The sequence below is a fragment of the Lepidochelys kempii genome, chromosome 12 (assembly GCF_965140285.1).
Source record: "Lepidochelys kempii isolate rLepKem1 chromosome 12, rLepKem1.hap1, whole genome shotgun sequence".
Taxonomy (NCBI): Eukaryota; Metazoa; Chordata; order Testudines; family Cheloniidae; genus Lepidochelys; species Lepidochelys kempii.
In genome coordinates this window covers 36,668,557-36,694,152 of record NC_136391.1, presented here as the reverse complement: position 1 = coordinate 36,694,152, position 25,596 = coordinate 36,668,557, and the positions used below count along the sequence as shown (strand labels likewise).

General features: G+C 45.9%; 1 protein-coding gene across 2 annotated transcripts; it reads right to left on the bottom strand.

The window, feature by feature from the left end:
• Window positions 1-362: 362 nt before the first annotated feature.
• MTHFSD (methenyltetrahydrofolate synthetase domain containing) lies at window positions 363-24,644 on the bottom strand. 2 transcript variants are annotated; one of them, XM_073308110.2, is made up of 8 exons: window positions 24,562-24,644; window positions 23,893-23,996; window positions 22,298-22,411; window positions 21,220-21,333; window positions 17,962-18,052; window positions 17,142-17,254; window positions 16,297-16,422; window positions 363-2,201 (listed from the first exon to the last, which is right to left on the bottom strand). In XM_073308110.2, exons 1-8 carry the CDS (start codon window positions 24,587-24,589, stop codon window positions 1,680-1,682), a joined length of 1,212 nt encoding a protein of 403 aa, XP_073164211.1. In that variant the 5' UTR covers window positions 24,590-24,644; the 3' UTR covers window positions 363-1,679. The 2 variants fall into 2 exon arrangements, with proteins under 2 accessions (XP_073164211.1, XP_073164210.1); XM_073308109.2 differs by lacking the exon at window positions 22,298-22,411 and adding an exon at window positions 22,134-22,247.
• Window positions 24,645-25,596: the final 952 nt, after the last annotated feature.

Sequence of the window (25,596 nt, the reverse complement as noted above, 5' to 3'; positions counted from 1 at the left end):
TGAGAGAATAATTTTATTTCTTCAGAAGTCTCTCCTTTGTTTTCCCTGCAAAAAGTTAAAGCAATGCTTTCTTTGAGCTCTCACACAGACAGCTTTGAGAACTTTTTCTTTAATACTGCATGAAAGGTCTTCCCCACTTGAAGCATAATAATCTGCTTAAAATATACTTAGTAATACCCTCTGGCTAAGAAAAATGTTTCCAACTCCTATACTTAAAAAAAGAAAATATCCATTTAGAAGCTTATTTTGACTTTTTGCCCAGGATCAATTGCAAAGTGCTTCTGTTTAGAAAGGATAGTTCAGCCAAAATTCAACTTGTTTTTCAAGAATAAGGAACTTTAAAAAATAAAAGCCATACTAAATAAATCATAATTCTGCTTTATTCCATAAAAGCATGTGTGTGTATGCATATACAAGCTAGCACCTCCCTGTCAGGAAAACTTTCCTGTAGCACTCTGTACTCAAACCCATATCAATATCTGGCATCCTGGTTACAAAGGAAGACTGCAATGCTGTAATGGTAATGAGAAGGCACAGAATGAATACGCTGTGTTGATACCTTGGTAACTTTTCAAATAACTTTATGCCTAATCAGTTTCCACCAGTCTTTGCAGTAGAGGCCCTGAATCGTCTCTCCCTTACATCTGTTTTATGCTAATATAACTCTATTCACGTCAGAGTTATGCGTACTTTACATCAGCAGCAGTGAGAGAAGAATCAGGCCCATTGTCTTGAAAATAATTACATACCACATACCAATCTAACCATGAAAAAGGCACCCAAAATAGCCGGAAAGAAAACTGATATTCATCTTATTTCCCAGACCAGAATAAAATGTACAAACTTGAGAGTGAGTTAAGAGAGGGATCCTGTGGGGTGCTCACTGCTGTCAGTTTCAGATGAAGTCAACAGGTACTGAGGATGCTCAGCGGGAGAGATGGTAAAAAAACACCAAGAACAATGCAAACCAAAACAAACACCTCCCCTCCCTCACAAATCACAATCCATCAAACGGCATTGAAAAATTGCTTTTCAACAAAACATTTCTGTGCATTTTTTTTCTATTTGTCACAACATTTTGTTGCAAATCTCAGAACGCCTTTTTTCGCGTGTGTGGTGGTGGGTGGGGGGGAGGGGGATTTTTCCTAGCCAGCTGTCCTCAGCACCTCACAGGATTGGGTCCTGTCTGGGAAGCGCTGCATCCCACAGACTAGATTTTTCAAAAGCTCACCTCTAAACGTGTGTGCACAGCTGTGCAGGTACAATTCACTGCCAGCACCGATGACAGCATATAGGCACCTGGCTAGAATTGTGGGCACATCGATTCCTCGGGGCAGTTTTTCAAACAGGGCATGTGTGCAAAGAAATGTGTATGTGTGCACGACACACCTGTCTAGTGCACCACAACTGCTGGGACCTGAAGACATAAACTGAGTAACTGTATGCAGAAAGGGCCAATTTGTCATCTGCATAGGCAAATACTTGATTTGCATGAACATTTGTAGAAACAGTCAGCAAATCAGCTGTGCAACTGCCTGCCTAATGTGCTGGAAAAACTGGCTTTTAAATTCTATTGTTTGACAATGCTTAGTCCACAGAGTTAGAGACTGTGCTGAGATCCTTGAAAAACTAGGCTGGATTCTTGCTGAGCAATGAAGAGATAGCTATTTTTTCTATTCTTATTTGTTTCTCTGTCCATTGATTTCTACTTGCCCTTTGTTTCTCTGGTTCTTGGCCATCTCAACTCGCAATGTCTGACCCCTGAGGCTTAAGCCTTTCAAAGAGGATACAACACGCTCAGCAGTCGTTTTATCCGTGTAATCAAGAAAAGCCCTGCACTGTGCTCCCTGCCAACTGAGCCGCACCGGGGATGCATGGAATTCTCTTAAAGCACTTTTTAACTCACTCACTCTTGTGCCTGGAGGTATATTACCTACATAGACAGTGGTGAGTGCACCATGTGTCTCTGATTTGGTATTTAAAGAATCATTTCCAACATGACAGTGTCCAACTTGGGCCAAGGTAGACTCAGTTTGGAGTTTTGTATTTCCAGTCTTGGCATTTTCATCGGAGTCTTCTGGTTTCCTGGCATTTGGAAAGTCTGGATGTTCGTCTTTCAGGAAAACATCTTTGCCTGCCTGCTTCTCTCTGTAGCGAAGATTCTTTAGGATTGGGATTCTTTCCAGCATCTCGTAGCTAATCTAGAAAAATTAAAACAGAAACAAGTTTGAGGGTGGTGTTTTGTTTTTTTTTTTAATTAACCCAACATATACGGTCAGATCAGACTCTGATCTTATTTTGTCATCATCCTTCAAAGTGCCCAGTGCATTCAACAAACTTTACTAACTGTGGGGCTGACTTCTGACAGTACTCCATAAATATACGTGGCAGGGCAACAAAAAACACTAGTCACTATGCAGGCTGCACATTGCGGATCCAGCAGAAAATAACCAACCAACCCAGAGCTACTGGACTTCTGAATTTGCTGACTTGTGCATGTTTGGATTTGCAACTTTAATGTTGCATCAATACAAGATTCTGCATATGACGTATATTATGTGTGTTAAAATCTACCATGCTTCCCTGGTGGAAATTGGCCAAAAGTGTATTAATGTTTTTCTCTGACAAGTCGCCTGTCCCTGTACCCAAAATCTCCCTTACATCATTTCTCACCATCACAGGCACATCCCCCTTTCTGTTACACTCTGAGAGGGTTAGGGAGAGGAAAACACACGAGGCCACTCAAAGTCAATGGGGTGGGGTTGGTCTTCTCCTATCTTGCCAGGATCTTTAGGGGCAGCTGGTCTTTAGAAAGAGGCCTGCTCTCTCTCCATCACACCCCAGTTATCATAAGCCTCATCAGCAGTGGTCCAGGAAAGACTCCTATTCTCACGGCTGAATGCTACCAGTCTGGGCCATGAAAGGGCCCAGGCTACAGCCCATGACTTACAGGAAACTCAAGAACTCCCTAATTACTGTATAACATGGTGGGGCTCTCAGCTTCTGAAATGTAGCAAAGCCATTGCAGTAGCTGGAAGGAGAAGGAGCATTGTTTGCTTGGCTGTTGATGAGCTTGCAGACACAAGCAAGATGTTTACCTTGCCTGCTGAAATTAGTGGGGTGCCAGGGCGACTTCACCTTGTCGACTTCACCTCAGTGATCTACAAGGGAAAAGGGGCCAGCCAGCTGCCAAGAAGTTGCTGGTGGTAGATGAGATCAGGTGGGGCATCAGGGCCCATCTAGGGTATAGGGGTGGCAATTCAGCAGAGGTCTCTCCAGGGTTTGCGCATGCCTCTGCAGGATTTCAGGTTTGTGAACCTTAAAGAGTTTTACTTTCAGGCTCAGACCAAAAGTTAGGCCTGGTTTCCTCTTATTTTGGCCTAATAGTTCATATACAACCCAGTGATAGAATGAGAACAATTAGTTTAAAACAGAGGCTGCCTCCATTCTGGCCCCACATCGGTCGAGAGTAAAAGGTGCTGGAATTGGGCCCTTAACAAGCAAACTTTTTTTACTGCACCGTAATTCGTCTAAAAGCAAACCCAAGCTGGCAGTTCAGAGATGTACATGTTTCCATAGCAGCCATGGGAGCCGCAGCACTCTGAAAGGTAGATACCATTTTCATATTTTGATGAATTATAACTCTGCTGATTCTTGGAGAGAGGCGTTTTTCTCTGCCAAGTACTTTCAGACTGCTGAAACTGACAGCATCTTCCCCTGGGCCGGGCCATATGACATTCGACCAATGGCTGAAGCCATCTTCCTTTGTTTTTCCTGGCCAACAATTAGGAACATTTGTTGTCCTCTGTCAAGTTTCCATGGGAAACGCAAGCTCTATGCTAATTAAACCAAACAGGGGAAAACATTTTTCTACACTCCTGGAACTAATCACTCCTGTACCCAGAAACAAGCCCAGCCTATTACGAAGCAACTGTACAGTTTCTTTCACCCGAAAGTCAAACTTCGCTCAAAACATACATCCCCAATCTTTAGAAAGATCAACAGTACCAAGGGCAAACCCTCACCTCTTCACACGGCCTGCGTACATGGGATGGGCGCTGGGGTGGGCAAAGAATTCCCAGGCCCTTCAAGACACTCTACGGACAAGACCGAATTAAAACAATCCAGAGCCAAGGGAGACTTCCCTGCCGGCCGCCAGGACCAACCTCCAGCTCTGACGTGGCCTGAGCTCTCCTTGTGTGTGTGTGGCGGGGGGGGGGGGGGAAGCAGATTTCAGAGTTAACATTAAATGGGGCAGTTCATATCTCTTGGAGTTATTGCTTCAGGCTGACTGCAGAGTCCAGGAGGCACCAGTTACACTCGGGTCAGGTTTTCAAGCTTCTCTTTGTTTCCAGGGATTCTGAATTCACCATGTGACTGCAGGGGCTGGGGGCTGCAGTACCTATAACTTTGTACAATGGACACTATAGAGTACTGCCTACAGCTTCCCTCTTGCACCAGTAGATCTCACACTGAGATACACCGGTGACAAACTCATCTAGGATAGATGAGACAAGTGCTCATAGCTGAAAATCCACCCTGTCCTGCCCCCCAAACCAGCCTTCCTCCTGGAGATCCAGACCCAACAATGGCTCCTCACGTCCTACTACTCCCCTACCCCTGCCGATCCCAAAGAACCACCCTCCTTCCGCTGCCCGTTTCATGCCCACAATGGGAGCAGGGCAACCCAATCTGCCCAAAGGATGTAGTCCTAATCCTACGGGAGTCTTGCTGGTCACTTCCAAGGGAGTACAACCAACATTTCCTAACTCCCCCACCAAAAAAAAAAAAAAAAAAAGAAAAAGAAAAGGCAGTTTGGGGTTTCAGTGTATGCATCCAACAAACCCATTTGTGGAGCGGCTGGGCAGCTAGGGAGGAGAAGGGACATAAGCTGCTTGCTCGGTTGTAAAATACCAAAGAACTCTTCTGCGGTAGGACAATGTGTTGCTAATTAGAATCATGCAAAAGCTACTTTTGTCTCAAGGGCTGCAGTGATTTTGTCTAAAAAGAAATGTGGCACCTTAGAGACTAACCAATTTATCTGAGCATTTGTCTGGAAGTGGAGGGAATCCGAGGACAGTCTCCTCCTCCAAACTATCCATTTCCTGGTTGGACATGGGCACTAATTTCCCAGCCTCATCTAGTGGTTAAAGCACAGAACTGAGACTTGGGTTCTACTCGGATGGCCACTGGCTTGGTAGGTGGTCTGGGTAAGTCATGTAATCTCCTTCTGGCTAGGATTCCCCCTTTGTAAAATGGTGATAATTTATTCACCTATGCAAAGGGCTCTGAGATCTCTCTGCGTGGGGGAGGGAGGAAGCAGGGGCATAGTCACCCCCCCGCAAGGGGCGGGGGGGCACAGAACTGCTCCGGGGCAGGGAGAGTGAACTTCTCTGGCGTTGGGCAGGGGCGGGAGATGCCAGCTCCTCTGGCTCTGGGCCTGCGGGGGAAGATTCAGCTCCTCCGGCTGCTGGGAGGGAAAGTGAGCTCCACCAGTGCCATGGGGAAGGGGAAGCGGGAGAACCAGCTCCTCCAGCCCCGGGGCTGCGGCAGGGAGAACCAGCTCCTCCAGGAATGTGTGTGTGTGGGACAGGAAGACAGCCAGCTCCTGGAACCAGCTCCTCCAGCTGCCAGGGGAGAGTGAGCTGCTCCGGCCATAGGTGGGGGGCACAGAAAGTGCCCCTCCAAAAGCAACCACATTTTTATTCCTGTGCATACCCCTGCTCTGCATAATGGCTTGTATGCTCTGGGATTCTGACACCTTTTAAGTGCAGGCAAACTGCATAGTGGCAGTTACCGGACACGTTCACTGCAACCCCATCCCCCATCGTGAGCCTTAACCATGCCAGATTAATGCCACGTGCGGGCATGGCTGGAGTCAGAGCGTGATGAAACTATCCTGAATTTTGCTTCCGTGGGCCACGGCAGCACTATCCAAGACCCTGCCAAAAAATTCAGCTATTATCCAAAGCTTCCTTGAAAACTAACTGATAATCCTGATCTTCCAGCAAGTACGAACCCTCCACTGCAGTAAGGCTAACAGGGCAGATGTGCCAATATCCAGCTAAATCAGATTTTCTGCCAGAGAACACAAATTTGATGGTTATATTCTGCTCATGGGTGGCCTCTTTACTACAAGCACTGATTTATGGAAAAGCAGCTCAGAAGGGGAAATTTCCCTTCCCCTTTAGAAGCCTGAGGAAGGCAGGAAGTTGCTGACATGATGATTGCTCAGACAAATCTCCTTCAACATAATCCTGACAGTCCACCACGCACTTAGAGACACCTGCTTCAGTCCGGTGTCTGTGACTTGACAGATGGGCTGCTGGGAGTTTCCCATTGAACAGAACCAGCTCATTCTAGTGGGGTCTCTGGCATGCCAGCCAGCACCCCAGTAAATGTAGCCATTTAAAGGTGTGCATTTAAACAGGCAGTACAGAGCACAGTGACATTCTGTGGCAAATCCAGGCGCCACGTTCAAAGCCACAATGGTCCCCCGGAAGCAGGGCCAGTGCGGTTCTGACGTGTGGGTGGAGGAGGAAGGGAGCTGTATACAGGGGGAGGGAGGTACTTCAGTAGTAGTGTAAATTCAGCTTCGCAAAGATCCACCTGTCATCAGGACCGGATTAACCAAGGTGCACTCAGTGTACTTGCACAGAGTCCCCAAGCTCAAGCGGCCCTCTGACCAGGTTTGGGCCTAGGGTTGCCACCTGGCCAGATTTTAACGGGCCTGGCCAATTTTACTCCTGCCTGGCTGGCTGTAAGGTGCCTTCCCTCCCCCGCGCTCTTGTAATGTTCAAGTTACACGTGAACCGAACCCCCAGCCCCAGCATCATGCAACTGCCAACTGTTGCTGTGTGAACACATGGGGCTGCCAGTGGCTGCTTCTGTTACGGAGCCCAGGTCACACAGCCACTGGGACCGCTGCTGGCACGACATCCGGGTCCCACTCCACATGCCAGGGCCTCAACATGCTGACATGGTGGCTCCTGCCCCCCCTGGTGCCAGAAAGCAGGACCGACCCAGGTTCACCAGCAGGGAGGAGTAAGGAGCGGGGACTGGGGTGGGGAAGGCAGAGGCTCCTTGGAACCTGGAAGGAGACTGTGGCTAGCGGACTGTGGCTCCTGGGAGGGGGGCCGGTGTAGGGGTTCAGAGGCCAGAGGGGTTAGATTGGTGTGTGTGGAGGATGCCTGGTGGGGGAAGGGGTCAAGCTGATGGGATCTGGCTAGCTTAAGGAAGATGGGGGACTCCCAAGTTCCATACTGCGGGGGCCCCCCAAATGCTTTAATCTGGCCCTGCCTGCCACACCGCACATGGGGCTGGTTTGGACAGGAAGAGCTGCCCAGGAGAGGGGTAGGAATAAGATCCTGCAATCCCTCACAGTACAGGCTGGCCAGTCCTTTCTTCAAGATGGCGGCGCCTTGGGCCATCGGGCTGAAGTAATCTACAAGGAGCAGCTCTGCAGCCGCACCACTGCGTGTGCCTGAGGATGCCCCCCTCCGCCCCCGGGTTCTGCAAGGAAATACCCTGCTTCTTGTGCTGTGCGTCTGTGGGTGTAACCTCTACTCGGATAGCCACTGGCTCGGTAGATGGTCTGGGTAAATCATTTAATCTCCTTCTGGCTAGGATTCCCCCCTCTGTAAAATGGTGATAATTTATTCACCTATGCAAAGGGCTCTGAGATCTTTCTGCATGGGGGAGGGGGGAAGCAGGGGCATAGTCTTAGGTTGTGTCTCCACTTCGCAGCCAACCTGAGTGGCACGTCACTGTGCGCATCCCTGGAGAATGTCACTACAGAGCCCTACTGCGCCCTGTTTCCGCACTGACCCATGCATCTGCATAACCCATGGTTCTTCGGGCTGAGATGCTCTAGGTTTCTTTCCCTGTCACTCAGGGGAGAACACGTCTGTCCTTCGGGGAACTGTGGGAAGGGCACTGGAGGCCCGCCTGTGTCTACACTGCAAAGAGAGAGGGGCCCAGTCTAAGTAAAAGCAGAGCCTGGTTCTACCTCACCACCCCACCTGGGCAAGCTAGCTTGGACCTAAAGCACCTCCCAACCTGGGTCAGAGGTTTTTCTGTGTGAATAGTAGGGGTGTTAAGGCTACAACCCAGGTAAGAGCCCAGTTGGTTGGCATTAGTGAACTGCCTGTGTTCAGCGTGCATTAAAGTTTACATGGGTTTAAAGCAATGGCACAGACACAGCCTTGCTGCAGACACACATTGTATCATTCACGTGCATCCACAAAATGTCCAAACACTTGCACACAACGTGAGGGCACAGTTAGGGGGGAGGGCAGCCTGCTAGTGTCTCTACAGAGAATGTACTTCCGCAGCTCACATTTGGGACTCATCATTACTTTAGTCTATAGATGCACTTTTTACTCCTGGGGGAATTCCCTGCCACTGCGCACACGCAGAATGCATGTGTCTAGCAGATTTTTTTTTTCCTCCTGCAGAAAATACATGCTGCCTGAGAGGCTCTGCAGTTATGCCTTTCGCCCACCTGTTCTGCTATGGCACCAGAACAGAGGCTGCCAGCCCACTGCTCAGAGCAGTCAGCAGCCGATAAGGAGAGAGCAGAGACTGCATTTCTCACAACACCCTGTCTGTGGTGCCAGGTGAGGAGGCACAGAACGTGCAGGGGGAGGGGAGGGAGGGAAGACAGAGCAGGATACACATGGCTCCTGGGAGGGAGGTCACAGACGGGAGCGGGGGCTGAAAGGGAGTGAGCATGCAGAGACATGTGGATGGGAGGCAGTGAGTGCAGGGCCATATGGGGAAGCAAGGCCCCATGAGGATGGGGGTGGCTGAGTGGGGGTGCAGGGACACATGAGAATGAGGAGACGGGATGCAAGGGGCATGGTGGGGGTGGCTGAGTGGGGGTGCAGGGCTAGATGGGGACAGGAGCAGATGTGCCTGACTGATTGACTGACCCCTAGCCTCTCCCAGGGTCTGCAGGGGGAGGCTCCCCAACTCTTTAACAATCCTTTGCCCCCAAAAACCTGTTCCATACTTCTCCCACCCACAGCCAACAACCCTCCACGTTCACTTCCCAGCAATTACTTCCCTCTCCCTCAGCTCCTCCGTTACCCTTGCACTGCTTTGGAGGGGTGCAAGAAATAGATTTTTATATTGTAGTTTAAATGATTTATTACTCAAAGTTCTGTATAAATATGCCTAGTAAAGAATCTATTTGTCAAAAAACATTTTCTGAATCTTTTTTGTTGTCTGTATTGTTACAGACATATTTGTTGACAGATATTTTGAAATAAATTACCAAAATAAGTGAAACTGGCATGATTATATGGTGTTATTTTGACAAATAAAATATGCAGAATTTTAAAATATTGTGTGCAGAATTTTTATTTTTTTGGCACAGAATTCCCCCAGCAGTAAATTTTACAGAGAGCCAGATTTACAAAGGAATTAGGTGCCTAAAGATGCAGCTAAGCCTATTAAATGAATTGGTGCCCAAACTCCCACTGAACTCCAATGGGAGTTAAGGGTTTAGTGGAATTTTCAAAAGCACCTAATATGATTAGATTCCTATATGGAATTTTAGGCACCTAAATACCTTTGTAGATCCGGCCCTAACTGCCCAAGCAGATTCCTCTGAAGGTACTAGAAAATAGAAAGAATGTTAGCACCAAGCAATGCCCCACCCCTTCTCCTTTTGGAGGTCGCAAAACCTGCTAGCATCTAGCAGAGGAGAAAAGGAAGCAAAGGTGACTGATACAAAGAAACCCACACAACTGATAGCTGTGGATGCTATTCCAAAACACACTCAGCAAAGGACATTAGTGAACCACACAGCAATTGTAGCAGGGCAAGTAGCAATTTCTAGCCATTTCATTGGCTCAGCAAGGTACCTAAGTGTTGTCCAAAGCCTTACACGTTAAGTTCTTCAACTAGAGTCTGATCTCATAAAGCTTACGCTCAAATAAATTTGTTAGTCTCTAAGGTGCTACAAGTACCTGTTTTTTTTAATCTCATTTAGGTTCCATCCTTCACCACTGTAGCAAATGGCAAAATGCTCATCGACTTTAATGGTGCAGGATTGGACCTTTATATTGGTGCTGATGGAGTTACACCAGTGCCACTGGGATCAGAATCTGGCCCATCCTTTATAGCATAGCTTCCCAGTGATAGGCGGTTGGTGCGGGAAAGACTTTGTACAATGTGCCTATTTGACATTACTGTCTATTTCTGGTTCAGAAACAGGCTGTCACATATCGTATGGCTATTTCTGCCCTCAGTTACATTCCCTCTTGCCCCCAACCTTATACCAAGGTTCCCCTCTTCACCCCCACAATTTGTTTCTTTGGCAGGAACTCTTTTGCTGTTTCTGTTCGGCTTTGTCTACACTGGAACTTCGTCGGCAAAACTTTTGTCGTTCAGGAGTGTTAAAAAAACACAACCTCCCCGAACGACAAAAGTTTTACCGATGAAAAGCACTGGTGTGAACTGGAGCGCTTTCCTGCTGACAAAGCTGCCGCTGCTCGTTGGGGGTGGACGGTTTTGTCAGCAGGAGAGCTCCAACTTTCCCGCTGACAAACAGCAGTTACACTGCACGCCTTTTAGCAGCATAGCTGCAGCGGCTAAAGGGTGCGTAGTGTAGACAAAGGTTCCCTCTCAAACTCAAACTCTCAACACAAGCACAAAGACGTTCCAAATCTTTTCTATTTTTTAAAAAAAAGAATGAAATTGCTGTTATTTTACACTAACTATTCTCATCTCTCCTTCCACCACCCCAACTATATATAATTATATTAATTCCTCTGGTTATTTTGTGCTGTTTTTTTTTTAAAGTAAAATGCAAAGAACTGTGACAAAGACTGACAAATACCTAGTCTCAGATCACAGCTGCTACTGGGCAGAGTGCGTTACCGCATGCATTTAGGGTTCTCCTCGGAGGCACCGGGCTAGCTCTGCAAAAGAGCCAACAGCTCCCATTGTGGCATCTAACTGAGTTGCCAAGTTTTCAAGAGGGCTCAGCTCCCATGTAAGCACCTGAATCAGAGTAGCAGCCCTGTTAGTCTGTATCCACAAAAAGAAAAGGAGTACTTGTGGCACCTTAGAAACTAACCAATTTATTTGCGCATAAGCTTTCATGAGCTACAGCTCACTTCATCAGATGCATTCAGTGGAAAATACAGCGGGGAGATTTATATACACAGAGAACATGAAACAATGGGTGTTACCATACACACTGTAACGAGAGTGATCAGGTAAGGGGCGCTATTACCAGCAGGAGGGGGCTAGAGGGGAAACCCTTTTGTAGTGATAATCAAGGTGGGCCATTTCTAGCAGTTGACAAGAACGTGTGAGGAACAGTGGGGGGAAGGGGGGGGAATTAAACATGGGGAAATAGTTTTACTTTGTGTAATGACCCATCCACTCCCAGTCTCTATTCAAGCCTAAGTTAATTGTGTCCAGTTTGCAAATTAATTCCAATTCGGCAGTCTCTCATTGGAGTCTGTTTTTGAAGTCTTTTTGTTGAAGAATTGTCACTTTTAGGTCTGTAATCGAGTGACCAGAGAGACTGAAGTGTTCTCCGACTGGTTTTTGAATGTTATAAATTCTTGACATCTGATTTGTGTCCATTTATTCTACTGTGTAGAGACTGTCCGGTTTGGCCAAAGTACGTGGCAGAGGGGCATTGCTGGCATATGATGGCATAGATCACAGTGGGAGATGTGCAGATGAACAAGCCTCTGATGGCATGGCTGATGTGATTAGGCCCTATGATGGTGTCCCCTGAATAGATAGGTGGACACAGTTAGCACCGGCGTCTGTCAGAGACAGATAAGAAGTTACTGCTGCACTTAACACTATACACACCACAGTGTAGAGCTGGTTCTGTTTACACTTACACTGGTACAAGTCAGAAGTGGCTTCTTTGAAGTAAATAATGCTATATTAGTGTTAAACTGGTGTAAGTGGAGGAGAATTGAGCTATATTGTACCTATTGTATGCTGTCAGGCACGACTAAAGCAGTGGTTCTCAAAGCCGGTCCGCCACTTGTTCAGGGAAAGCCCCTAGCGGGCCGGACTGGTTTGTTTACCTGCCGCATCCGCAGGTTCAGTCGATCATGGCCCCCACTGGCCGCGGTTCGCCGCTCCAGGCCAATGGGGGCTGTGGGAAGAGCGGCCAGCATGTCCCTTGGCCCACGCCGCTTCCCGCAGTCCCCATTGGCCTGCAGTGGCGAACTGCAGCCAGTGGGAGCCGTGATCGGCCGAACCTGCGGATGCGGCAGGTAAACAAACCAGTCCGGCCCGCCAGGGGCTTTCCCTGAACAAGCGACGGACCGGCTTTGAGAACCACTGGACTAAAGGATCCAAAAGTCTTTCAAAGACATTGAAAGATCATTTCTCTGATACCATTCCCAGCATTTTGTTACGTTTTCCTTGTTGAAAATGTGCATGGAACACATTTCTCTTCATTACAACAAATATCTTGGCCACAACCACAAATCGTGTTGTAGAACGCAGCTTGTGGTGAAAATTCTGTCGGGCCAGGTATTCAGCTGGTATAAATTGGAGCAATTGGTTCATGGAGCAATGCCAATTTACACCAGATGAGGATCTGAATCATTACTTTTTTCTCCATTTGCCTATAATCAAAGTGGTAAGCAAACCTGAAATCTGTTTGAGGACTGCATTTAGCTTTTATTTTTGTGGTGTGCCTTGTTTGACACGTACACTTCTCATCCTGCCTCTCAATTTTAAGGGCATGCACAGTGTATGAATGCTGAAAACGGAGTGTGTTTGCTAATGGCTACTAGCCTAATAGCTTCTCACCAAATTAAGGTTTCAGAGTAGCAGCCGTGTTAGTCTGTAACAGCAAAAAGAAAAGGAGTACTTGTGGCACCTTAGAGACTAACCAATTTATTTGAGCATAAGCTTTCGTGAGCTACAGCTCACTGTAGCTCACAAAAGCTTATGCTCAAATAAATTGGTTAGTCTCTAAGGTGCCACAAGTACTCCTTTTTTTTTCACCAAATTAAGCACATCTCCCAGGGCAATGCTCAGCAGCAGCCTAGTGTTTGCAAGCAGGAATACCCTACTTTATATAAACCCTTAAGCCATTGTTGTCTTTGCTTGAGCAAGCCATGTTTCTGAAGGGTAACTTTTGTTACAAGGCAATTTACACATCTAACAGACATCCCTTACTAAATACACTTAAACTACATTCCATTGACAAAACATCCTGTTTAGAAGTTGAGTCTTTTATCCACTACCTCTTGGCTAATTTATTTTTGCTCAGAGATACAGGAATGCAATGGCAAAGCCAGGATTTGAAGGAGGAGAAAAGGATGTAGGACTGGGAGTCATGAGCCTATGGACAAACTCTTAAATAGCCACAACAAAATCCTGTAGTTTTAAGACCTGCAGATTAACTGGACCTCCCAGCTCTGAGACATTGTGTGTAGCAGTTATTCACAGGGAAACGCCCATAATGACAAGGTAACAAAAACAAGTACGCATGCTACTTTGTTCCCAATGAATTAACAGCCCGGAAATCTGTTGTCCTTTTAATTCTTTAGCCGTACCAGAAACATGGATGGTTGTTACCATACTGAGGAACAGAAATCTGAAGAGTCCTCTCCCCACCCTGATCTTGGTCCTCATTCATGTCTTAATAGTGCAAGTACTGATGATGTGTTAGGGAAGGGTAATATTCCTGCCACTGAATCGTAGGTGGTACAACTACACAAGCAGTAGAACTTCGGTACAGTACATCTTCAATATCTTCCTTTTCATTCCGAAGTCTCTTCTTGTCCCACCATCCCCATGTCTAATGCAATATTTTCCTGTGTCATTTCAAGTCCATCTGACCTCAGTTGTTAGTGTTTCAGGACAAGGACTCTGGTTAAAACTATCAAGGTTGGGTCCTTATTAAAATTTAGGTTCCTAAATACTGGCTGTTTCCTGCAAGATGCTGAGAGCTCCTGGGAGGTGGGGAGTCAATGGGAGAAGGGTGTTCAGTCCTCTGAGAAAGTGAGCCTTAAAAATGGCCTGATTTTCAGAGAAAATGAGCACTCCAAAATCTCTCTGAGAGCTGTGGGAGCTCAACACCTTTGAAAATCAGGTCACTTTCATTTAGGTGCCCAAATATGGACAAGAAGCCTAAAGTCAAGCACCAGCTTTGAAAATTTCGGCCCTCGTCTTGGTGGAATTAGGCCCTGATCCAAAGCCCACTGACGTCAATGAGAGTCTTTCTGCTGACTTCCCCGGGGCTTTGCATCAGGCACTAATTGCCATTCTACTGAAAACATTCCTAATAGATGTATGTTATTTTGTGGTGAAAACTATACAGTCCATGCTGAATGCATGAGAGAAGAGACACAAACAGTAATGAATAAAGTCAAATCAAGCAGTGATGGGAAAAACAGGTAATCACACCCAAGTGTGAACACCACCACTGAAAATAAAATGGTTTCTGACACAGCATAGGAGAAGTATGCTTTGGTCAAATATGTCTGATCAAGTTACAAATGTGAACAGATGGAAGTGCCTTAAGTGCTGGTAACCCTTTGTCCCAAGCGCTGTTATACGACTGGTCTTTAATCTCTCTCTGATAAGTGAAGAAAAGAGAAAAAATGCAAAGACTACATCCATTTTGATACACAGGTTAGCTAGAGACCAACCTCATCTGTGAGAGTGTCAAAAGCAGCACAAAGATTAAAGGACTTTTCAAGAGATTTTGTCTTCTCCAGACCTTTGCGGATTTAGCTTGTGAAGGGAAGTGGAGAGAAATGCTAGCAAGGTAATTTATTGAGGCTGAATTCCGACACGAAGGGAGAACGTGATCAAAGCCATGCTAGCAAGATGGATGGGGCACAAGATCTGGGACTTCAAACAATTCCTTTAAATGAGCTTGAGTATAATAAAATCTCCATGTGAAATATTTCAATTATGAAATGCACTAACACAGAAGGAGCTCTCCTTAACGCACCCACAACCAGGTTAGAATACTCCCCCGGGATAGAAAAATAAATAGAATTGTTGGAGTTATTTGTTGCAGCTAAGTTACTTTACAAGTTTAGCCCTGTCTTCTGTTTGCGGTGTTTGCCAAATGATCCTGGCTTCTACAAAAGTACTAATTTCTTACAAGTATTTCCTGGATAGTTTATGCAAACAACAATTTGCTATTCATTAGCTGTAGTGTGCAAATTGTCACTTAAGTCATATGGTGTTATTTCTGCTGCCTGACTGGATGACTTGAGAAAGACAAGCTGGGTGAGGTAATATCTTTTATTGGACCAACTTCTGTTGGTGAGAGATGCAAGCTTTCAAGGCAACACAGAGCTCTTCTCCAGGTCAGATGACTTAAAGAAGAAAACAATAAAAATCAGATTATAAATAAAGCCCTTTCCAATCTGAACTTTTAGACAAAATCATTCATGTGAACATTTGTGAACCTGTTTGGATTTGTGACCATCTCTGTGAAAAGAAGTGGTGATCATCCAGATGAGCGAGCAACCAACCAACATAACTCCAGCAGCATGGATTCATCATGCTGGTGCATGGAAGTATTTAGAAATCCCTTTCTGCACCATTCAACAAGCTTGATCTATATATTATTTTAAAATAAATCCCACACCTAACCACCGTGCAGCAATGCAAAAACCAACATCCCTACCACTAATTCATAAAACATACACTTACTTTTCCTGCAAAGATGGACTGGCAGACATTCCACTCTGAATTTACAGCATTAAGCTCTCCCTGCTGTATTGTCTCATGAAAAGGAACAGAATCAACTTCAATGAGTATTCAAGAGGCAAGACAAACTTTGTGGGGCAGATCCTGAGCTGCTGTCAGTTGTCACAGCTTTACTGACTTCAGCAGACCTAGGACAATTTAAGTCATCTGAGAATCTGTTCCTGTATGGTGCAACCTGAAATCCACAGGATAGGACACCTCACTTTCAAATGCATGTCTCGTTTTTGCCACTATCATTTACAACAACCACAGAGACAGCTGAAAACAACATGTCTTTGCCTATTTCCATTTTCCATACACGTCCCTTCCTAGTGTTGCTAATGCAACAGACGGCAACCTGATTCCACTTTGTTTATTTGTTTTTATATCATCACCACCATCAAGAGGCCACGGGAATGTTCACACTGGCTATATACAGTGTTTGTTAGTTGGAGATGCAGTTCTCATAGATATTCAGAGGATACACATTCCAGAAGGATTAATGATGTACAGAAGGAGAAGGTACAACATTAGCTTCAGAAGCAAGGATTTGGTATCAATAAGTCATCTTTAGCAGAAGTAACCTACCTTATGCCATATTATTCCTTGTGGTTTTGGTCGTTTGCAGCCTGTTTTAATGGTTCTTGTTGGAGTGAGGATGTAATCCACAGTTAAATCATGGTCATCAAGCAGCTCTTCTGCAATGTCAACCACCTACAACCAGAGGGAAGAGAAATTTGGTAAGTATTTAAAACAACCCCACCAGAACTGTGACTTCGCATGGAAAGTCTCACTCCAGACAGCTTCCCAGATACCAAAAATCTTTCACTTAAGATGACAAGATAAGTAGATTACACTGAAACAACCCCAGATCTAGACACAAGTCAGTCCTGCTCTGCATCTACTTAACTGTTACAACTGGAACTGGAATGACTACTTGATTTTTTCAGTTCAGGGACTGAACTGAAAATTTCATTTGAGGTTGATCCAAAGCTGAAATTTTGGGGGGTTTTCCTCGACAAAATAAGAAACTGAAAAAACAGTGTTTCATTAGAACCAAAACAGTATTTTTGTTTTGTTTTTTGCTTTGTTTGGGAGTCCTTTTTACCTTATTTTAATTTTCTAAAGGCATCAAGCTAGATTTCCGAAACAAAATGTTGGTTTGAAATGAAAAGCTGAAATGTCTCCTTCTGAAAAGGTTGAAACGAACCGTTTTGACTTTGACTCCCCCTCCGCCCCACACTTCATTTTTTATTCAGCCGAATTTGTCCTGAATTTGCAAATAGTTTCGCTCATCCTGAAACTGCATTTTTGGGCAAATAATTTGTCCAAAAAATTCCATCCAGTTCTAATCGTGGCTGCCTAATACACGCCTATAATGCAAGGTATTGAATGGTTGCAGACGTGCCTTCAGAGTGGGTTCTTCAGCTCACCTGGCAGTCATGCACGACAGTAACAACCGGGGTGTCCTCTCTGATGGCCCCCATTGACACCATCATTGCATATTCCATATCTGCAAAACCTTCCCCTTTCCCAATTCTCCAACCTAAAATGTACAAATCAAAAGTGAGCTAGTTAACACTGGAGGGCAGCAGAGTGCAAGAGAGGACAATAATTAAGTGGAATGCTTGTAAAAAGGCAACAGATGTCTGGCACATGAACCAAGCACACAGTGATATTCTGAGAGCCCATCTGCACCAGGCTGGATTCAGGAGTCGGTACCAGTTAACCCAAGTATGAAGAAGACAGCTTAGGCTTCACAAAGAGAGGATTGTCTTTTTTTTTTTGCAAGCAGACGTAATGCTGATGAAAGGTCTTGCGCTGACAACTGCCACACCGAGGTCACCCCCCGAATAGTGGAGAATGGGCAGCTGCAGTCTAAGACCTTTATGCTGCCCCCCCTCACCCAACAGGCCTCTGCTTTGTCTTGGAGGAACCATCTCTACAGGCAGAGAAGATCTGCTCTCATGACTGTTCAACTGAAAACGCAACGCACCCAGAAGAACCCTGTTGAAGGCTCACTGTGCACAGACAACACATTGGCTGGCGTAACTCCACTATCAGACTGCCAGCAGAGGGAACGAATAGTGATGGCATCGTTGTAATGTAGACACCAGCCTTCAGAAGTTGGAGTGAGACCCCTAACGCCTCACGTGCAAAGGGATTACCCTTAAATATAAGACAGAGAAATCGATATCCTCCTATCCCCCAAACCTCCCCAACTCTAACGTGTCTAACAACCTTTACCCCTACCTTTTTCAGAAACAGCCACCGATCCTACAACAACCAGGTCCACTTGGACTTTTGCATCCAGACCTATAGGCACACTGTAATCCTTTACCCCCTAAGAAGAAAAACATGATTTTAAGGGTGTTTCACTTCCAATTCAGTAAGATAGCATCACCATCATCAAAAATAATCAAGCCTCTTTTGCTCAAACCAAATAAATAACCAAGCTCTGAAATGTCCCTTCTTATACACAGCCAAATATCAGAAGTCTGGGAAGTTATTCTCCAAGGATCCAACGAGTTAGAATTCTGCAATACATTTCTACTAAAAAGTTGATGCCTTTGGCATACTTCAGTAGAAGCTGTGGCTTTTCAGCTTCGGAAAACCCAGCTAGTTTACTGAGCAGCCTAAATTTGTATTTGAAGCCTAACGTCAGGCTCCTATTTTTGAAAATCTTGGCAGATGGCACGTAAAAGTAATGCATCGCTCCAGTCACAGAAGGATCGCAAAGCGCGTTAAAAATTGTGAACAAATTAATCCTCACAATACATCTGTGAAATAGGGAAGTGTTAACTTTGGTTTACAAATGGGACGGCTGAAGTTTAGAGACATTACAGGCTTGTCTACATGGGGATTTATTCCTGATTAACTATGTGTGCAGATGTAGAAATGGCTTTAACTAATGTGGAATAAGAATGTCCACACACATAGGGCATGTCTATGCTACAATGGCACAACTATGGTGCTGCATCTATGCTTTGGCACCATAGCGTGGATACTTCCTCTGTCGGCAGAAGGAAGTTTTCAGTCAACGTAGTTAATCCATCAGCAGCCAGGTCAACAGAACAATTATTCCGCCATCGGGGATTAGGTCCACGTAACTACAGCTCTCAGGAGTGAAGCTGTTCACAGCCCTGAATGACAAAGCCAGGTCAATCTAATTTTTAAGTGTAGAGTAGGCCAGAGTTAATCAGGAATAGATAATTTGCTTTCAATTCACACATTACCTTATTCTGGATTAACTTTCATGTGTAGACAAACTCTAAATTATTTTTCCCAGGTCATACAAGAAGCCTGTCTGTAGCAGAGCCAAGGATAGAATCTGGAACACCTGGCTACCTGTCTTATGCATGAGCCACTAGACAGACTGTCTCTACACACCAGTTATCCCTCAATGCATGCTCCAGTATGACTCACACTTTCTCCTGAACTTTCCTTCCTTGTCACATTTTGATGTCTGCATCATCTCCGATGTAATGATGTCAAGCTGAGCTACCTGAAGAAAGCCCTTCTACTTCAGAGCCTAGGGTATGGAGGTACATGTTACTGCCAAACGTAATGAACTGCGTTTTTTCCCCCTTCCCCCTCTACAGCATTTGTTCAAGACAGATTTCTGGAGCTGTAGATACTCAGCCTCTCTGAAAATCAGAGCCAATGTGTCTCCACCTGGACACCCAAAAATGGAAGGCACTCACAATGTGGGGGTTTCACTTCTTCAGTTTTGTCTTTGTTAGATGTTTTTACTTCAAGATGAACTCAAGGTAATTCACATGTTTGTAAAGGATAAGGCGAACACTCCTCACTCCTCTGATCCAGGGGACAAACCTTTCTTCTTTATGTTAGGTTGACACCCACAATAAAAAACAAACGTTTACAGCCTAGAATAAAATAAGGCCAGTGAAGACCAGCTCTTGGTGGCCGAGATTCTTCATCCATAAAATGGGAGACAATAATATTTACTTGCCTATCTCCCAGAGGCATGGTGAGGATTTTTTGTACTGTACTTTGTGGATGCAAGGTGCATGAGATACATTATGACTAGCACAGATCTGCCTGAAAAATAGCACTGACGTGATTGAAAGGGCATAGGTCAGATATGAGATCAAGCAGCAGGTCAAGAGAAAGCTATCTTTTGAATGACACAGGGTACAAATTCCAACTCTTAACAGTTTGAATAAAATAACAGTCTTAAGAGAACTGTTAACCGGGAAGCTCACTTTAGAGTTTCACACATTTTCAGTCCCCAAATTATATGTAGGAGTCTATGTTTGGATTAATATCTTTCAATTTTATTCCTTTCCTCAGCTCTAGCTGTGGTTGGCCGATTAATTGAAAAAATGCTGTTTTTGTTTTAAATACTAGAAATAGATAAAATAATACAGGATTCTCTGGCATACTCACTCAGCTATGGAATATGACATTTTTACAGTAGGGGGCAGCAAAGCACCACTTTACAGTTTACAACAAAAAAATGATTCACTCCAATTGCCTTTTTCCGCACATCAGCTGAGTGACAGAAATTAGTTAATGTGGATGCTTTTCGTTCATTTCTTTAGGAGTCAAAAAGGGTAAAAGATCTGCCCCTTCCTTCCCCCTCCAAAAAAGTACGAACCACCATAAACGTTTTATTACCCAGATTAAGCAACAAGTTAAACACATTAAATACTCTCCCCCTCTAGGTTTTTAAGCACGAAAGTTCACCTGCACAAGAGAAGGCAGAAACAATATGCGTCAGACTCTGAGGTTTTAAAGTGTGTAAATACAGCCTCTGAAACTTTCTTGCAGTGATCCAGGTAAATAAAGCCACTGAGAATGAATATTTCTGCACCACTTCAATTTTAGTTTAAAAAAAAAAAAATTGAAATCCAAAACAACAAAGAGCAAAGCGATGGTGCAGCTCTAAATAGTTGTATGGTTCAGAGGAATACGCAAAAAGTTGATGCTTATTTCAAGCTTACCCACGCTTTTTGGGGAGGCAAAGCAAAGGCCAAAATCCTGTGAGCGCCAGCTATCTGGTAACAGGCCTGAAACGCCCTGCTTCTGGTGAGGCTGGTGTTATCGTAAGTATAGTCTTGTGTGTGTTATTTCAATATTTCTAGTCCCAGGCCCAAACAGGGAGTGGAGGAATGCATAAAAGTGAAAAATAACAAGAGTAAAAATGTTCACCCTCCTTTTCCAAATCTCAACAACAAAGTTTGGTTCGCCTTTTCTCTTGTCATTTGTGCTATGGTTGCATCTGGGGATTGGGGCCCCACTGCACTCATTACACATTCATCTAGCAAGAGCTAGCCCACCGCTGAGCAATATACAATCTAAAGACACAAGATAGAAATGAAATATTATCATCCCTGTTCTTGCAGAGCAGGAGCAGAGGCACGCAAAGATGAAACGGTTTGTCCAAGGCTACACAGTGAAGATCTCCCTAGCCTCGGTCCAGAATCTTAACTATAAAGGCCACTGCTCCGCTCTTCTGAAATAGTTCCCCACGCTTCTGATACCTACTTGAGAGGTTGCACATATTCTCAGTATCTCTTTAGTTGCTCCTGGTGGTGGGACAATCTTATTAAACAGCCCAGTTCTCAGTCGCGGTGTTGGAACCAACAAGGTCTTCCTTGCCTGTGATAACAGAAACCATGAACAGTTACACTCCAGAATTAGGGGACAGGCTTATTTTTCTTTAAATATATATTAAAAAAATCCTTTACTGTCATGTGTTTGAGCACAAAGACCAATGCTCCTCTGGGCAAAAATACAGAATTACCATTTGTATAACTAAATAATTCTTAATACTTGCAAATGAATCCTGTCTAATAAGCAAGACAATGACAATAGAGAAGATTATTTATTTTGAAGATGAACAAGACATTGGACAAACTAATCTAAATGTAAGATCATTCTCAATGATGACAGTGGAAGAGTCTAGTTTCTGTCATGGGCTGATCCCAGACAGTCAATGTGAAATAGGGCACATTGAGAGATGTTACGTTAATATTATGGATGCAATTCAACCTGGATTTTTTATTTATTTAGGCGTTTGCAAATCTGTATCATGACATGACAGAAAGCCACGGGGGCTTTTTGAGAGGCATTTTTATCCCACAGCTATTATAGTAGCTGTACCCTGAAGACTTACGGCTATACAGAGAATACTTTCATTCTGCTGTGAAAAGTGTCATGTACCAGGTAGTGTATGCAGGAGGGAAAGTATCTAGGGCTGGGTTTTCCTGAGTTCTATTCCAAGCTCTCCCACAGACTTGCCGGGTGCCTCAGTTTCTCCATTTGTACAAGTGGCAATAAGACTTATTTGTAAAGCTGTCATGTGGCTGGTGCCACATAAATGCCAAGAACCCTTGGACAAAGTGGTCTGCTCAAGCACTTGGGGTTGCATCACCTTCACTCAGGGAAGGTTCAATTACCTGTAAGGTCACTAGCCGAACTCCTTCTAGTGGTTTGTCAGGGTCCACTTTAACCTCACTTGTTCTGTTGAACATGTCAAGCTCTCGGACAGCATGGCAAGCCTGGTGAGACCCCTGCATCAATGGAACAGTAATTAAAAAGGAAAAGGAATACAGTCACTTACTTCCAGTGTTAGAAAGCGAGCAGTCTTCTGGGGAGCATCGGGATTTACTTTAATGGTCTTGGCAGTTTTGAATTCCTGTAAACCTGGGAGCCTACTGGCAGCATGCGAAGCGCCCTGTTTTCATAAGACAGCGGCATGTCATCAGACTGTTCACAACCTTCCAAATCTGAGACAGGCAACTCCCACCTTCCATCAAGCAAGGCAATTTAATTCCCTACTTTTAACACTGACCTGCTGGACCAAGAACTTCATGCGAAATCGGTGACGTCTCAAATACTCATAAGCACCCAGACTAAAATCCCAGTGCCTCATGGGACTCGTTGGGTACCCACAACTCAACGGACTACTAGTGCCAGTGATGCTGCCCCAGAAGCAGAGCAGGGACTGAATTGTGCCTCAGTCCCCTTGTTTCAGGGGGAAGTAAAGCCACACCAGCCCTCTTCCTGGGGAAGTTGCTTCCCCCTCTGCACGAACTCACCTGCACAGGCTGGTGCTTTGGGTTCATCCCCTGCCCACTCATTCTCCATCCACCTGCCTGGGAGAGGAAGTAGTGGCTTGGTGGCAGCCGTTCTCCCCCTTGTGCTGCTACCCATGATAGTGATAGCCCATGCGAGGCAGCCCGGGGGGCTCACTACACCTACTTATTCCCCGAGTAGAACTGTAGCCAGAGTTGTAATACAGCTCTGAATGTTTAGTGGCCAAATCCACCGTGCAGATGCACTAGGGGATGGAAAGAGCTTTCTCCCACTCAGTACACCCACACTGGAAGCAGACAAAATGCTACAGCCCTCGCTCCGTGAGAATGACCGCACATCAAAACAGCAAGTCACTGGGCAGGCTGATAGAACGGCCATAGCCCCGTACCCTTGTGCATTTTGACGCTAGTGCTGGATATCCTATATTTTACAGTGAAGTGCCACTTCTGACCACACTCTCGTTTCTCCCTGCCTGGTGACCAGGGAGCATTACGGCTGCAGCTTCCCTATGCCGAAAATATGGCTCAGCCACCGCTGCCCAGTTACCGCTACATACCTCTGGCTGCCATCATTTACACAACCCTATTTCAGCAGCACATTATAGACAGTGTGGCCTAGGGGAGAGAGCACTGGACTGGGACTCAGGGGACCTGGATTCTATTCTTGTCCCCACCACTGGCTTGCTGGAGGACCTGGGGCAGGGCAACTTGATGCCTCAGTTTCCCCTTCTGTAAAATGGGGTCATGATACTGACCTCCTTTGTAAAGCATTTTGAAATCTATTGATAAAAACCATTATATAAGAGCGAGATATTATTATCCCATTCAGTATACAGGAATATGAACTGTACAAAACCGCTCAAGTTTTTCAGTTATATTTGCCAATTATTATTCTGATGGTTTTTTCCCCAGTCCATCCCATCTGCTATGGTTATTCACTAATTGTGCAGACTGTTGGGATGCATGATTAACAAACATTTTCTGATATGCACCAGAATAATCCATTTGCATTTCATAAATGCAACATACCCTTAAAAAAGAAGTGGATTCCAGCCAAGAGAACGTTTAGTTTGGCATAAGACAGGAATGTATATTGTTCGTTTCTGAGAAACCACAATACCTTGAAATTGGGGATCCGGTGATGCACTGGTCTTGGGAAATCAGCCAGGTTATTTGCTTCCATGTAGTCCCAGATCTTCTCCCGGATATCCCATTTGGAGACACCTTACAAAAGGCAAAAAGGAGCAGAATCAAAGCAAGGCAAGGCTGAATTAATAGAAAATACAGCATTGTGCCGGGCCAGTGAGATAAAGGTTAGAGTTTCACTGTAACAGAGTGTTGAGGACACACCGGACAGCCACCGTGAAAGTACCCGTGCACATCTCAGCTACGTCAGTTATTTCCACGGGGAAGGAAGATTGTTGAAATGCACAAAGTGCTCTATGCATTAGGGTGCTGGGAAGCTTTGCACCCCCTGGTCTGACCTCCACCATCAATGTGGGAATGTGGGCCCCCCAGCACAATTTCTCCTTTTCAATATGGGGGCACCCATTTCCTCCTTGTCTAGCCTCCAGGGCCCTGGGATATCGCCCCCCACCCCACCCAGGGTGACCAGATAGCAACTGTGAAAAAAATGGGACAGCGGGTGGGGGCAATAGGCACCTATGTAAGAAAAAGTCCCCCAAAATGGGACATCTGGTCACCCCTCTCCCCCCCACACCCTGGGGTATCGCCCCCTCCAAGCACCCCGGTGTGAGCCCCCCGCCCGGGGACTCCCGGCAGTTCCCACCAGTGCTCAGCCGCACCCCCGCCTCCATGCCCCCCGCCAGCGGGAGGCGCCGCGTGTGCCTGCCCCCCTCCTGTGCCCATCAGCTGGCGGCCCCACGTGTCTGCTGGGACTACGGCGGCCGGGAGAGGACAAGAAACCCTCAAGCAGACAGGCCGACACGCCGACGGTGGGGCTGGCTTGGCTCTCCAGCGAAGCGCCCCGCCCCTCCCCCGAAGCAGTAACCGACGCGTTTGATGGTTGCAGCGGCGCTAGGAACCCGCCCCCTGCCAGTGCGCGGCGCTGTACAACACCCCCATCCCGGAGAGCCAGCCCCCGCCCCGCAGAGCTCACAGCCTGGGTGGGAGGCGAACCCGCGCTGAAGGGACTTGCACAAGGGCAGGCAGCAAAAGAGGAGGGTTTCTTTTTGTGACGCTACCCCCCTGCTCAAGCCCCTGGCCCTGGGGTGTCTCCAGGGAGGCTGGGACAATGTGCGGGGGGCTGAGCGCCATTGAACCAAACTGTAAACCCTGGATATAATGGAAACCACTTCAAGCCAGGGGGTGCGGCACCGTGGCACTCTAGTTTCTGCACCTCTGCGTGTCTCCAACGGGGTCCAAAATGTCCCTGCCTAAAGCTGGGGATTTGCGAGATGCCCAATGGAAAGAGCGTCACAGGGAGCTCTTAGAAACACTAAACCCCGGGCAAGGAATCCACTCCCAAGCAGTTGTGGTAAAGACAAACAGAGACACTCCCTGAACATCCCCTGCAGCGGATGAAGCCCGGGAGTCAGCAATACCAAGTGGGGAAAGTGAAACGACAAAAGAAGCTGGCATCACTCATTGCCATTGTCCAACATGAGAGCAAATAATTAGATTTTAAAAGTTCTTTCACTCTTGGTTCGCCTAGGACTCTAAACCGGCTTCCAGCAATGAGCTCTCTGAGGAAGGAAGCCTTATTATCCCCATTTCACAGATGGGGAAGTGAACAATGCAGAGATTCAAACCCCGACACTGCAGTTGTCCTCTGAATATTAAGTGCATGCTTGTAAGAGTGGGA

Coding starts and splice junctions, on each gene's coding strand:
- MTHFSD (XM_073308110.2), bottom strand. CDS start 24,589: ATGGAGGCGGGGGTGCGGCTGAGCACTG. Junction 21,334..22,297: donor CTCGCTTTCTAACACTGGAA/GTAAGTGACTGT, acceptor CTGTTATCACAG/GCAAGGAAGACCTTGTTGGT. Junction 16,423..17,141: donor CTGTCGTGCATGACTGCCAG/GTGAGCTGAAGA, acceptor CTCTGGTTGTAG/GTGGTTGACATTGCAGAAGA.